General features: G+C 37.4%; 1 protein-coding gene across 2 annotated transcripts; it reads right to left on the bottom strand.

Moving 5' to 3' along the window:
• Positions 1-3376: 3376 nt before the first annotated feature.
• Positions 3377-15018, bottom strand: LOC125046241 (protein fuzzy homolog). 2 transcript variants are annotated; one of them, XM_047644009.1, is made up of 10 exons: positions 14584-14700; positions 12878-13055; positions 11376-11497; positions 11008-11161; positions 10694-10816; positions 10265-10462; positions 7319-7524; positions 6374-6554; positions 4167-4294; positions 3377-3701 (listed from the first exon to the last, which is right to left on the bottom strand). In XM_047644009.1, exons 2-10 carry the CDS (start codon positions 12884-12886, stop codon positions 3644-3646), a joined length of 1179 nt encoding a protein of 392 aa, XP_047499965.1. In that variant the 5' UTR covers positions 12887-13055; positions 14584-14700; the 3' UTR covers positions 3377-3643. The 2 variants fall into 2 exon arrangements, with proteins under 2 accessions (XP_047499965.1, XP_047499962.1); XM_047644006.1 differs by lacking the exons at positions 12878-13055; positions 14584-14700 and adding an exon at positions 14815-15018.
• Between the last annotated feature and the right edge of the window lie 691 nt (positions 15019-15709).

Raw genomic sequence — 15709 nt, 5'->3', positions numbered from 1 at the left:
TCTCTCTCTCTCTCTCTCTCTCTCTTTCATCTCTCTCTCTCTCTCTTTCATCTCTCTCTCTCTCTCTCTCTCTCTTTCATCTCTCTCTCTCTCTCTTTCATCTCTCTCTCTCTCTCTCTCTCTCTTTCATCTCTATCTCTCTCTCTCTTTCATCTCTATCTCTCTCTCTCTCTCTCTCTCTCTTTCATCTCTCTCTCTCTCTCTTTCATCTCTATCTCTCTCTCTCTCTCTCTTTCATCTCTCTCTCTCTCTCTCTCTCTCTCTCTCTCTCTCTCTCTCTCTCTCTCTCTCTCTCTCTCTCTCTCTCTCTCTCTCTCTCTCTCTCTCTTTCATCTCTCTCTCTCTCTCTCTCTCTTTCATCTCTCTCTCTCTCTCTCTCTTTCATCTCTCTCTCTCTCTCTTTCATCTCTCTCTCTCTCTCTCTTCATCTCTCTCTCTCTCTCTCTCTCTCTCTCTCTCTCTCTCTCTCTCTCTCTCTCTCTCTCTCTTTCATCTCTCTCTCTTTCTCTCTTTCATCTCTCTCTCTTTCTCTCTTTCATCTCTCTCTCTTTCTCTCTTTCATCTCTCTCTCTCTCTCTTTCTCTCTTTCTTCTCTCTCTCTCTCTCTCTTTCTATCTTTCATCTCTCTCTCTTTCTCTCTTTCATCTCTCTCTCTTTCTCTCTTTCATCTCTCTCTCTCTCTCTCTCTTTCTCTCTTTCATCTCTCTCTCTCTTTCTCTCTTTCATCTCTCTCTCTCTCTCTCTCTCTCTCTCTCTTTCTCTCTTTCATCTCTCTCTCTCTCTCTCTTTCTCTCTTTCATCTCTCTCTCTCTCTCTCTCTCTCTTCTCTCTCTCTCTCTCTCTCTCTCTCTCTCTCTCTCTCTCTCTCTCTCTCTCTCTCTCTCTCTCTCTCTCTCTCTCTTTCATCTCTATCTCTCTCTCTCTCTCTCTCTCTCTCTTTCATCTCTATCTCTCTCTCTTTCATCTCTCTCTCTCTCTCTCTCTCTCTCTTTCATCTCTATCTCTCTCTCTCTTTCATCTCTATCTCTCTCTCTCTCTCTCTCTCTTTCTCTCTTTCATCTCTCTCTCTCTCTCTTTCATCTCTCTCTCTCTCTCTCTCTCTCTCTTTCATCTCTATCTCTCTCTCTTTCATCTCTATCTCTCTCTCTCTCTCTCTCTTTCATCTCTCTCTCTCTCTTTCTCTCTCTTTCATCTCTATCTCTCTCTCTCTTTCATCTCTATCTCTCTCTCTCTCTCTCTCTTTCATCTCTCTCTCTCTCTCTCTCTTTCATCTCTCTCTCTCTCTCTCTCTCTCTCTCTCTTTCATCTGTCTCTCTCTCTCTTTCATCTGTCTCTCTCTCTCTCTTTCATCTCTCTCTCTCTTTCTCTCTTTCATCTCTCTCTCTTTCTCTCTTTCATCTCTCTCTCTCTTTCATCTCTCTCTCTCTCTTTCATCTCTCTCTCTCTCTCTTTCATCTCTCTCTCTCTCTCTCTTTCATCTCTCTCTCTCTCTCTCTCTCTCTCTCTCTCTCTCTTTCATCTCTCTCTCTCTCTCTCTTTCATCTCTCTTTCTCTCTCTCTCTTTCATCTCTCTCTCTCTCTCTTTCATCTCTCTCTCTCTCTCTCTCTTTCATCTCTATCTCTCTCTCTCTTTCATATCTATCTCTCTCTCTCTTTCATCGCAAGCACATCTGTCAAACAAACAACGAAAAACATGCGAAAATGTTTATATAGTGCGCACACACACACACACACACACACACACACACACACACACACACACACACACACACACACACACACACACACACACACACACAGATTTCCCATCACAAACAACCGAGAAACACACAAACACACAGTAGACAAAACAAATATGCAATGAAAATCATGCATAAACTTTTATGCAATTCACACACACACACTTCCTTACGTACAGTTACCGACTTACACATTCACGCACACACAAACAGAGTTGCGTGCACAGATATCCACAGATACGCACAAAAACACAAGCCGACAAACAAACACGATGAAAAACAGATACAACGCATCTATATATGTACACATACAGTTTCACAAACATAATTACTTATATAAACACCTGTATACATACAACCTACCTCAAAAACAGTCATTCATACAGCCATATAGCAATCCTGTGCATAGGTGTCCCTGGAGGGACGGGTTAGAAATATATCACAGGAATACACGTACCTGTCTGCACGGGTCCACACGGGATACGCTTATAGGCGTGACTGGTAAGGGGTTAATCTTTAATCCATTGATGCTGAGTGTGCATGTGCACTGTCAACTGTGGTTTTATTTTGCTATTTTATTTACACAAGGATAAGTATAATTCTGATATGTGAAGCTGAGCCTCGCCTGGGCTATGCCCATGAGGGGAGCTCTGCCTGTGTCGACTAATACTGACTTGCTAACATGTGTCAGCTGGTGCTGACTTAGCTGAGCTTAGTCCTTAGCTGCCGTGGTGCCCAGCCACAGCAGTAACCTCCAGGCGACAACTGCAACTTCTTGCACCTGGGTGGGGTGCTAACCGCCAACCCCTCAGATGAGAGGCCGACATGTTGCCACTGTACTAGCCTGAAGGCTTACACATAGATACCTTTGCAAGCACTTATAGTGCATCCAGTCTCAGGAAATTTAAAAATTAGCATCTCACCCTAGACTCTGGAAGACTCCCAATTTGTCAGATTTGTTTTATTCAAATCAGCTGAAACTTCACTCATGCAACTTGCAAATGCTTTATTCTGGAATTTGCTGCCCTCAACAATACCTTTACTGTCTTTTATTGAAATCCGAGTGAGTTCCTAGTTTTTCTCTTTCCTGAGATGGGGCAGAAAATAATCATCAAGGAGTACCTTAATTACCCTATCTGGCTAAAAACTTTTTTATCTTATTCCTTGAGTTATTGGGAATAAAAGTTTTTTTTTGTAGATTAACAGTATTATGACTAGTAATATTATCATTATCATTATTTGATTATAATGATAATACAATTATAAGTGACAGATTTTTTCATATAAATTAAAGTAATGAGATAAAAAAGGTAAGGTCGGACAGGCCTAGTAATTGACTCTTTGGTGACTAAGTGCTTGTGAAGTGATCTGTGAGCACATTAACAAAACCACAGTGCCAATTGAACTTTAGATAAATCAATTTTGTCATAATGAATTATTACTGACCAGTTTCTGATCTATGAACTACAGCTGATCTAGAATGGCTTTGATCAGCTGTAGTACAAAATAAATTAAGTACCTTTATATAATAAACATATACATACACAATACTTCAGCTATTCCCTTCTTTGACCACTCAAATTCTTCTCATATGTATTGTATTCTTTACTAAATTTGTGGTTACACAGAAAGATGGATTGTTTGTAATTAAATTAATTATTTATTTTTCAAGTGCATACTGATAAATTGTCATATACCAGTGGATTACAATATAAAAAATAATGCCTCTCAATCTTTAAAAAATTTGGCTCTAGTAACACTTCTCAAATATTTTGTACAAAATTAATCTTAACAATGTTACAATAACATGATTTATACATGAAGAAATAATGTGTAAACAATATTTACAATATATACACGAACATAAATTTGTACTAAATATATATACACAGCAAATTAAACAGCTAGAGTCTAGGAGTTTTCCCTTTTGTAAAAACTGCCAATGTCCTCTTGCTCACTTGTCTGGAAAAAAAATTGTATTATTTTTTTATATGAAAATATTCTAATGCAACAATCACGATTATGTGATACATGGTCATAATCTTAAGATATGTGGAGGTATAATCAAAATTAAATTAGGACTGGTTTTAAATGCTTGTATGTATGTGCACTCATGGCGAGTCTTTCCCATCACCCCTGTGGCATGTTCACGTCACTTGCTCCTTGAGCCAAATTTTTTCATGACAGATGGTCAAGTCATCAAGATTGAAGGGATTAAAGAATTTATTAACTTCTCTACTGTTACAAATATAACGCTTATTTTGTTGTTAAGTGCTGCTTTTATTACTATTTCTGAAAAGGAAAACAAATATCCTTGAGACTTGCCTTTATCAAAAATATACTTTTCTGTGAAGGTTCTACTATTCCCTCAGGCCTGCAATGGACAATACAGGTTTAACTGACAAAATATGAAAAGAAATGTCTTACCTGGCTATATGGATTGGAAGGGCTGGTGGAAATAAGACAAGAAGGTGAAATGGAGATGACTGGAGCACATAAACCTTATAACTGTCTGTGGAAACATAGGACTCCAAAGGCAGGTGGTCTGGGTGGAGCTGAAACCCAAATACAAAAGTATTAGAATTTTGTGCCTTTATGAACTGATGTAACAAAGGGTACAGTTGGCCCTTGCATTCATACTGATAACAAACAAGGCATTTTTAATATACATAAAGCATAACTACATTGGAAATCATTCAGTATCACAAATTTATAATATAGCTTTATTTTAACCTTCCTCTCACAAAGCAGTCCCTATTGACAGTCCACCACAATGATTAACCCATTGCCACTGTGGATGCCTTGTACTTACAGGCCATGTCCACAGTGATTTTAGTTCATTTATTGTGCCTACACATAGATGGCTCCACAAGTGCTTTGCCACCAAGGAGTCAATTACTACCTATTTACCTGTCCTTCATTTTTGAATAAGTAGATTTTTTTTATTGCTATTAGTATTGTTAATATTATAAGAGTTATAATGCTAACAACAATAATAACTATCAATATTAATATAATTTTTTTTGGGGGGGGAAATGAGGAAAGGGAAAACAGGTGAGGTCACATAAGAATAAACTGATTCTTTCATTTCTGAGCATCTGCAGAACCATTTATGTTAAAAACAATTCACAAATAAAACTACCGTGAATATGTAAATTGTAGTACTGGGTTAAAAAATGCAAACTCTTTAGTGTTTAAATGGCTAATTTCCAGAGTTTGCCTCTCAAGAGTTTTCTGCAGGAATATTCTAATTTTCTGAATGTAAATTATTCTACCAAATCAAGTTACATAATGTGTATAGTAGCTGCATCCTGGGAATAGTAGTCATGACACCAACTTGAACATCTAGGACACAATCATCTCACTCATTTACACTATAAAGCTGCTGAAAAATAAAAGAAAAAGAAGAGAATGCAAAATAAAAAGAATGTTTGTTTTTTTTTCAAGGCAAACACTTTATTTATTTACCTGTTTATCAAAATAAAGAAGAATAAAATTTTGTTCATTTTTCCAGTCTGAATGCAATGCTGCTTTGACTAAAGCACTGTGCCGCTTCCTAACAGTCTCAGAAGCTGTTATTTCAAATTTGGCATAATGGCTGGAACAATTTTCAGGCTTGCTTTCTAATCTCCAACAGAATTATCAAGACCTTCTGTGACATCCCCCCCCCCCTAGGGGATCTACTTTTCTTGATTTCCATACTGTCAAAACATACAGGTAATCCACCTTTCATAGGGGGGGAGGGGGGGAGGGGGGAAGGGAGGGGGGAAGGGAGGGAGGGGGGAAGGGAAGGAGGGAGGGAGGGGGGAAGGGAGGGAGGGAGGGAGGGGGGAAGGGAGGGAGGGAGGGAGAGAGAGAGAGAGGGAGGGAGGGAGGGAGGGAGAGAGAGAGGGAGGGAGGGAGGGAGGGAGGGAGAGAGAGAGGGAGGGAGGGAGGGAGAGAGAGAGGGAGAGAGGGAGAGAGAGAGGGAGAGAGGGAGAGAGGGAGGGAGAGAGGGAGGGAGAGAGAGAGGGAGAGAGGGAGAGAGGGAGAGAGGGAGAGAGGAAGAGGGAGAGGGAGAGGGAGAGGGAGAGAGGGAGAGGGAGAGGGAGAGAGGGAGAGAGGAAGAGGGAGAGGGAGAGAGGAAGAGAGGAAGAGGGAGAGGGGGAGAGGGAGAGAGGAAGAGGGAGAGGGGGAGAGGGAGAGAGGGAGAGAGGGAGAGGGAGAGGGAGAGAGGAAGAGAGGGAGAGGGAGAGAGGGAGAGAGGGAGAGAGGGAGAGAGGGAGAGAGGGAGAGAGGGAGAGAGGGAGAGAGGGAGAGAGGGAGAGAGGGAGAGAGAGAGAGGGAGGGGGGAGAGAGAGAGAGGGAGGGGGGAGGGAGAGAGAGAGAGAGAGAGAGAGAGAGAGAGAGAGAGAGAGAGAGAGAGAGAGAGAGAGAGAGAGAGAGAGAGAGAGAGAGAGAGAGAGAGAGAGAGAGAGAGAGAGAGAGAGACCTGAACTTACTCCTCAACAGGTTTTATGGAATACCAGATGACTACTGGATATGCAACTGTTTCTTTAAATACATAAACAGATTTAACAAAAGCAATTTCATTTCCAAGAAAAATCAAAATAGAGCAATTATATAAACATCAAATTATGAACCAATCCACTTACCCCAGTTGGGAAATCTTCTGGTGGCATAGCTGGTGGTTGCAGTAATGGTCCTATTATACTGCGATAAACAGACTGCAAGGCTGCACTCTTCTTATTAACACATAGTGACCGTGATCTTGAATCTTCGCTAAGATGCAAGCAACCAACACACCGCTTGTGATCATAATTTACCAAAAGGAGTCTGAAAAAAAAAAATAAATAAATAAATAAATAAAAAACTAAGATAAAAACATAGGTACACAGTGGTACAGTTCAATCTCTGTCTTTTGTCTGTGCTCTAATTTGATTTCACAGGCCATTTGCTTTTTTCTGTTTTAAAACTTATTAGAAATTTATAAAAAGTAAGACACACACCAATCTTGAAAATGTTCTGAAAATCACAGATATGTATGGTCTATGGCATACACTCCATAACTTCTAATTAAACAATATGGAAAGGTATATTGTTAACTAAAAACATGGACTTTTATTCATATACAAGCACAAGATACCATCTTTATGTATAAATAATGTATTTGTTCATCATAAGAAAGTATTTTCTTACAATAAGGAGCAATTTGAATGAAAAATACAAAATATATGATCACTTTTGTATGAAGTGGTGTTTATTTCAGCAAAATACCACAAAAGACATTCAACAAGAAGTCAACCTAATAATTTAGTCTCTGTTGAAGTTCCCAATAATTACAGCTTTTTCTTGTCAAATGGATATCAACTGTTCATTGAAAATAATCATATGGAAACTATATGTGAAAGTACAGAATAAAGTCACTCTGCTTCCTGCACTGTTGTAATATATACTCCAGTATGATCTGTATTTGTCTTAAAAATAATGTAAGCGTTTTCTTTTACAAACAACAGGGTGTGAAAAAATCTGTATTTGGAGATAACTGAACTGAATTGACACTAAACATGGCAAGAAAAAAATATAACAAAAAATCTTACCCGATGACAGAATTATCAAGCTGTGTCAGTAGAGCTGGGGCAATGTTCCAAGGCAGGAGACTACTAAGGGCTTCTAACACCTGATAAAAAGGGGCCCAAAAAGAGGTGGCAGACCTGATCATATCTGCTAAGGATGGAGTTGGTCCACAAAGTGTCACCACTGACACATGACTTGTGAGTTGAACTACTAGCATCCGGAAGGGTACCTGTGGAAATGTTCAAAGAAATCTTTTAAATTTCATGTTAAACTCCTCATGTGCAATGTCCAATAGCAGAATATGGAAAAATTCCTCAACCCCCTGCTCCTTCCCTCAATGCAATTAGGCTTTCAAGCTTTAACAAGGCAAATTTTGGTCTTTGATATTTCAAAAGCTTGATTTTACATATCAGAAACTGCACATTTCACTCTGATAATACATCAGTTACATACTGCACAGTGGAACCTCAAAGCTGAAACCAGTAATTCAACTTTTGATAGCTCTCCTACTAGGTTCAATCACAGGACTCAGGTATAATGTATAGCTAAAGATGAAAAGTTAGTCTTAAAGCTAATGCAATATCTCAAGATATTTGAGGGTCCAGTGATAAGGTTATATCAATCAGATATGACTGTATAATTGGAGATGTCAAGTAAGTTGACATTGCAACCTTTCATCACCATGGCATCCAAGAACCAGAACAGACAAGAAAGACAAACACAAGAAAGACAAACAAAGAAAGAAAGAAAGGAAAGAAAGAAAGGAAAGAAAGAAAGGAAAGAAAGAAAGGAAAGAAAGAAAGAAAGAAAAGAAAGGAAAGAAAGCAAGAAAGCAAGAAAAGAAAGGAAAGAAAGGAAAGAAAGAAAGAAAAGAAAGAAAAGAAAGACAAGAAAGAAAAAAAAGAAAAGAAAGAAAAGAAAGAAAGAAAGAAAGAAAGAAAGAAAGAAAGAAAGAAAGAAAGAAAGAGAGAAAGAGAGAAAGAAAGAAAGAAAGAAAGAAAGAAAGAAAGAAAGAAAGAAAGAAAGAAAGATAGAAAGAAAGAAAGAAAAAAAAAATATATATATACACCACAATAACCCTCCCTGGTCTGCTTCTGCAAGGTAAAACCAACTGGTACACTGGTACTTATAATCTGTGGTCGCATGGGATGAGAACAAGGTATGTGCAGGATAATTATTACTCTGAAGCAAAAACTTTCAGGAGAATAAACAGGGGTAAATGTGTCTCTAAGAAAAAAAGCTCAATAAAACTAAGTCACCTTGTTCCAGTATTAGCTTTTAAAAATGGGTGCCAGCCTAAAATTTTGGGGTAAAGGGGACGCATTGAGTATAATCTAATATCTAACATAATATTAGGCATCTTTCATCAAACTGCAACACTACAGTCTGGGTCCCCTATTCTCCTCCCACCATATTCTCCTTTACTTGCGGTCCATGGATGGGTTTCAGGTGTTTTTTTTGTTTTTTTTTTTTTACTTGTGAATTTAATTATACTGTGAATATTTCATATACAAAATGCATAAAAGGAATATTTCTGGGGAAGGATGTCCTTAGCTTTCATGAGATTCCATGACTACAAAGGTTAGTCATGAAATCCAGCCACCACTCACTACATCCCTGCTCCTTTCCCATAGAACCCCTCCTGTCCATTCATGGCTAATCTAATCATATCATTTTGTTTTACTCATTATATCTTATATACACATCTAAATGCATGATGTTATGTTATATGTTAGAAGGTTATCTGGCTGAGAGGCTAAACGGGCTGAGGATTAGTCTTCAGGAGTTCCATCAGAGAAAACTACAAATTCTAACAGAAGTAGGGCAAAAAATTATTACATGACAAGGGAAAAACAGTTAATCAATTTTCATGATTAAAAAATAATCTCCATTGAGGCTGTGATCAACTAACCTACAACTATTTTGATTAGTTTAAATCATTTCACAGTCTACAGAGAAGACCACCTACTACTACATAATACAGTACATACAGTACATAATCAAGAAATTAACTACTACTAGCTGATTGTATGGCTAGATTTAACATAAAATTGATAACTTTTTCAAAATTTTACAACTAAATCAGTGAAAATCCAGTACAGAACACATAGAATATATTACATTTATTTGAGGATTTGAATGTCACCTGATATGCCAGTACCTGTTACATTTAACACAATGTCACAGGGAACATGTAATGTCCACTTTAGTTATGTTCTGTGACATATCTTTACACACAGATGATTCCATAAGTGCTCAGTGACCAAGGAGTTGGTTAGTAGGCCTGCGTTACCTCACCCTTCCTTGATTATTTTAATTAATTAATTTTTAAAAATCTTTTTAACCCCTTGCCGACAGGTACTTGTTTGATTGTTTTTTCACATAGATGGCTACACTTGTACTAAGTCACCAATGAGCCAGTTACAAGTACTGCTTGTCTCACCCATTCACCCTTTTCTTTGATATATGAAATATTTTACGTTATCCTATTTTGCTGCTACTAATGTTAAAAAACTTTATAATAATTATAATGCTTATAATAAAAATAACACCATCAATATTCATAGCACTAGTAAAAAATACGTTTTTCCCGCCAATTCAAATCAGGTACAGTAACAAGGTCTACTAATTGACTCCTTTGTGGCTAAGCACTAGCTAGGCCATCTATGGGCAGACATTTCACAAAAAATACAGAAAATAGGCACAGAATTTTCCAATTTTTTCCCCGGCGGCATTGGGTTAATGCTAGTATTATTGTAATTGATTTTATGATTACCAAATTTATTCACGATAGTAATTGGAGGGAAAAAATCATAGAAAACAGTAAACAGGTATGTTAGGTAGTGCTTGTGATCAATTCTTTGATGACTAAGGAGCCATGTATTGAATAAACAAGATTAAAAAAACTAAACTCACAATGGACATGGTATCCCTGGCAGCATTGGGATAACATCATATAAAAGACTTACATTTGGACTCTTGTTTGGAAGATAAATGGGAAGATCTCGAGCTACAGTGAATGTGTTTGAAGTCACCAAGAGAGGCAATAGAACCAGCTCAGTGTGGGAGAGAGTCCAGAAGTTTCGTGTTCCACTGACAACTTGCCCTTCCATCATTACACAAGCATATGTTGAATCTGCACTTTCAGCAAACTTCTCAATTTCATTCTGAAAATAATCAATTATTCACTGTAGTAATATTCATAAAAAAGGACAATTATATATATAGTCACATAACTCTATTCATAGAAAAAGTGTGTATATGTATTTACAGACATACCCCAATCACAAGGAAGGGATATACAAAGTCAGCCAACTAAAGGACTGAAAAGACTACATGTAATAATGATAATAATAAAGAACACATATATATTTCCCTCAAAACTAAAGAATGCTGACCTGTAGTGCATGGTGTTCTGGAGGTATAACACACTCAGCACATCCAGTAAGATGAGAGAAGCCCTGATGGTTTTCCCCTCCAACTGCACGGAAGAGAAGCTCATCCAGCAATGGGAAGCAAGGCTAAGGGAAATATGAAAATATATTATTTGATAACTTACCATTGAGCAATAAATTGACCATGTATAATTTAGTAATACTGTTGATAAAAAAAAAAAAAAAAAAAAAAAAAAAACAATCCATTAATACATACTGAACTAAATAAATATCTACTCTCGGTATAGATAATGCTAAAATGCCCAAATACAACTTACTCTGATATCTCGTTTTAATCTCTCAATATTAGTTGATGAGGTCACAGTATCAAGTCCAAGGAGCAAGACTAAGGATGCAAACATGAGGTCCAGGAGGCTACTGTCACTGCTATCTCCAGTTGTTTCACTCCCTCTAACCAAAACCAGTCTAATACTGTAGTGAAAGGAGAGTTTCATTAGACATCATCATTAAACATTATCAAAGAAATTTAAAATTGGTATGTGTCAACCAAGAGCAAGGATTTGAAGTCTTTGAAAGTATTTCACTATTAGAAGTTCATTTAGTAAACTGGTTAAACACTACTTAGTTTACTGACTCCTTAGTCTCATTAGCAGCATGCTATACTATTTTTCACTAATTTTCTTACCTATCATGATATGTTTTCCAAGTAAGTGAGGCATTCTGAGTCCTTGTTGTACACAGGGTAACTCCATGAGATTCACCAAAAACGTGTACACCGTTTAGAGAACCAATCAAAGCATATGGAGGCTGAAAGAGTTAAACAATATTATTATTAAGCTGACAAGATTCCTTCCCTCTTAATTGTAAATAAAACCCTATGTTTTCCTCAGTGCTTATTCCAAAGGACAAGACAGTTGTATTTTTTAATTTCCCTTTCTATATTATAGTAAGTAGTTGACAACTGGTATATGGCTTTTTGAAACTCAACTTTAAATATATGTGTATATATATGATATATGTGTTTGTACTGTATATCAATATTATCAATGCTTGCATCTTCTGTGTACTCTTAATAATGGACTGAATGTGAAGAATGCTTTGGTTAACATACATACATATACATATGCATATATATATATATATATATATATATATATATATATATATATATATATATATATACATATATACACATATATATATATATATAAATAAAGGAAAAAATGCTTAAAAACTGTGTAAAAAGGAAAAAACTGCACTTACTGATACATGGAAAAAATATAAGAAGGCAAAAAAAAAACATTAGAGATGAGGAAAATAGGTTGCAACAAATGCCAGTTAGAGACCAAGACAACAGCAATTAGGTTGGAATTCAGGGATGGAGCAGGACATATAGAGAATAGGTCCAGCGGCAAAGCCTAGGTTAGGAAGGTTTTTGGTTTACGTAGTGATTTTCAGGAGTGCCCCCAAGGTTGTTGGCGCAAGTAGTAGGGACTTTGTAAATAATTATCTTTCAGTTTCCCTGATTTTCAGGATCCAGAAAATGATGCTAAAAAAGAAAATCAAGCATAATGGAGATAAATGATCTCATTCATTCCAAGTCTAAATGGGAATAAAATTATATTGCCATCAAGTGTGAGAGCATATGCAATCTTGTTTATAAACAAAATACTGTATGGATAGTGAGCTGGTGATAAAGATTTGAGTTAACGTTACCGAAAGCGATGCATGGAGATAGAAGGAAATGGACAGTGCCATCTTATAGAGCATAACAAATAGAGTAAGAAACAATACAGGTATATCTGCAACGGCTTCATATATACCAGGAAATTACAAAAATATCCTCTGCGTGTCACCACTCAGAGACTAAGTCCACAACACCCTCGCACAGCCCCAGTTCTTAATGTGACGTTTTCTGTAAGTTGGCATAAAGTGTTAATAAAGGGAGGTACAGGGGGGTTTGCCTTCCTGTCTAGGGATTAAATAGAAGGTAGGAAAGGTTAGGTTTGGATTTTGGGTACAGATGTTATCCCTGATTTGGGACTTCGTCTCAGGAGGGTGCATCGCTCTTGGTAACAAATACCAAGATTTGAAATGCTGAATAAAATGTGTCAAAAAAATGAAACTCAAACTATGCTAAAGACATCACTAAATAAATACCTAAGTGTTGACTGATGTTTTGCTCACCAGCAGCATCTGCAGCTAACATCACCGTGATATCCCCAGTATAGTTTCAATTTCACTTCAATTTTTAGGATTGTTTTTGGTCTACACAGCGACATTTGTGGATTTCCCAGAAGTGGCCGGAGTACTGAGGCCTTCATCTCAGAGGAGTGAGGTCTTCATAAACAATTACTAATACTTTCTTTAATATCATTTGGAATGGAAAATAACAAGAATCACGCATATTACAATAAGGTTAATTGAAATGACCGTATAATATCAGTTTTCCATAGCCATGTAGTACAAGGTAAAATTTGCGAGTAATAGACAGAATGACCGAAATGAAGCCACTCTTCATATATAATACTACCTTTGCAAGATGATAATAAGAAAGTTGTGCAACATGTTATACTTTAGTATACATTTACAGGAAAATGTAATAGCACTATAATAATAAAAGAAAACGACACTCAGTGATATATGAAATAATCTGTGGAGGCAAAAAATAACTTCAAAAGAGATGAAAATAGGTTGTAACAAATGGCGTGGGCATAGCAGGTCCACAACAATTGCGTGGGGGTCTTGGGGGGTGAATCCCCATGGTTTGGAAGATTTTTGATTCATATGGCAATGTTTGTGGATTTCCCAGGAATGGCTGGAGAAATAAGGACTTAAATCTCAAAAGGGTACAGTCACTTTATAAACATCACCAATACTTTAATTGATATTATTTGCGATGGAAAATAACAAGAGCTTCACGCATATTACAGTGTGGATAAAAAGGAATATTAATTGCAAGTTTGAATGACTGTGTGAAATTAAAAATTACCAAAACATGGAATCATAATTGCAAGGCTGGATAGCTGTATGAAACCAAAAACTACCATGTCCTAATATAAGTCTCTTGTTGGTCAATATGTAGAAGTGGGTAATAGGTTACTTTCAAAACAATTTTGATATTTTTCTGCAGGAGATCCACTGCTTTCAACGATTCTGGGCATTGTTCCTTGTGCAAATGAATCGTTGTGGAGATATGATCACCATATCCATCAACAATCTTGAATTGGTAATCCCGATAGCAGGGGAGGGCATGAAGTATATCAGGGAAATTGTGGGGAAAAACATGACCCCCGTGGTTGTTAAAGAAAACATCCTAACCCAACATCCAACCTAACCTAACACCGTGATAAATTTTCCTGGACCCCTGTGGTAGTATATGCGCCAAGACAGGGGGCTATGCCCCCTGGACCCCTGTGGTAATATATATATATGCCTTGCTAGGGGGCTACACCCCCTGGACCCAAGATATAATATATAGACCTAGCCAGGGGGCTACGCCCCCTAGACCCCCATAGTAGTATATGTGTCTAGAATTCACCCTCGCAATGTAAACTAGATGAGCAACTTAGCCAAAATTAAGGGATCTTTTCTTTTATGTATACCACCCTTGGTAAACATTTGCACACATATTGCTATAGAAGAACTTTGTTTTGGTTTGTATTGTTCTATCATTTCATGTAGGTTTTATTACCCAACTCTGCCACTACCTTGTACTACATATTGTCCGGAATGATCGTTTGTAATAATACGGTTTTACAATCTTTTAATTGCTGAACCACTTCTAAGATCACTATTTCTAGCTGGATTGGGCGTAGCACCGTTTTTTCATCCATGCAACTACACAGTCTTTCATGTTTACATTTCTTCGTGCTCGAAAGCTATCCACCTACTGTAATATCACTAAAGAACACAATGGAAATTGTCGGCCTTTCAATAACAATCCACTCCAGACCTAGGCCTCCCCAATGGCAAGCCCTCAAGGTCGCAGATGAACAGCTGCACCTGCGAGCACTTGTCCCTCCAGACACCTGTTGCAGGTCTCCCTCCCTACCCCACTGTTGTTGTGCGACTCCTCCTGGAAATAGTACAAAAGAAACACGTAAACCGATGATGTCCCATACCGGCTTCCCGTGTCCTGTATGCCGCACGAACAGAGGCACTCCACTGGGAGCCCAGAGCCCCACCAACGTCCAGGACGCCATGATTGTCAGCGACTGGAGTCTCCGCCCTCCTTCGTGCCTCGCAAGGACCCGCTGGCCGGACGGATTCCCTCTGGACTCGCTCGCTCCTTCGCCCTGCTCTGGGCCCTCCTCCCACGGGGCTGGCTGTACTCCCCTGCTCTTCCCTTTCTCCCCCCGTATTTTCCTTTACTTATTTAGTTTTCTTCTTTCGGCTTTCTTTTCCTCTAAGTATATTGCTTATTTCTCGTTTCTTTTTCCTGGCTTTCTCTTCTTCCCAAGTCTTTTATTTTCTGTCTCATTTCTTTTTCCTCCTAGTCTATTGCTTTATTTCCTATTTGGTCTTCTTTCTCTTCCTCCTAGTCTTTTCTTTTATCTATCTTTTATTTTTCAATGATCTTTCTCTCCTGTTCTTTTCCTTTAAAACTTCTTTCTTTTTTCTATTTGTTTTTCTTTATTTCTCTTTTTTTCCGTCCTGGTCTTCTGATTAATATTTCTAATTTTCTTCTTCTCCCTGTAGTAGTTTACTTTATCTTTTAAAATGATAATAATCATAACAATTATTATTATTATTATCATTATTATTGTTACTATTAATTTATTATTATTATCATTAATTATTATTACTATTAATTATTATTATTATTAATGTATTATTATTGTTATTATTGTTATTATTATTATTATTATTATTATTATTATTATTATTACTATATTGCTTTCTTGCTTTCCCTTCTAGTCTTTTATTCCATTTGATGGCGAGTATACAGCCCACACCATTTAAAACACCCATGCTTATCTTCGTGCGCGACAGTGAACTTGGGTGAGTGCAAGGTAT

The sequence above is a fragment of the Penaeus chinensis genome, chromosome 38 (assembly GCF_019202785.1).
Source record: "Penaeus chinensis breed Huanghai No. 1 chromosome 38, ASM1920278v2, whole genome shotgun sequence".
Lineage (NCBI taxonomy): Eukaryota > Metazoa > Arthropoda > Malacostraca > Decapoda > Penaeidae > Penaeus > Penaeus chinensis.
This window is presented reverse-complemented; position numbering and strand designations above follow the sequence as displayed.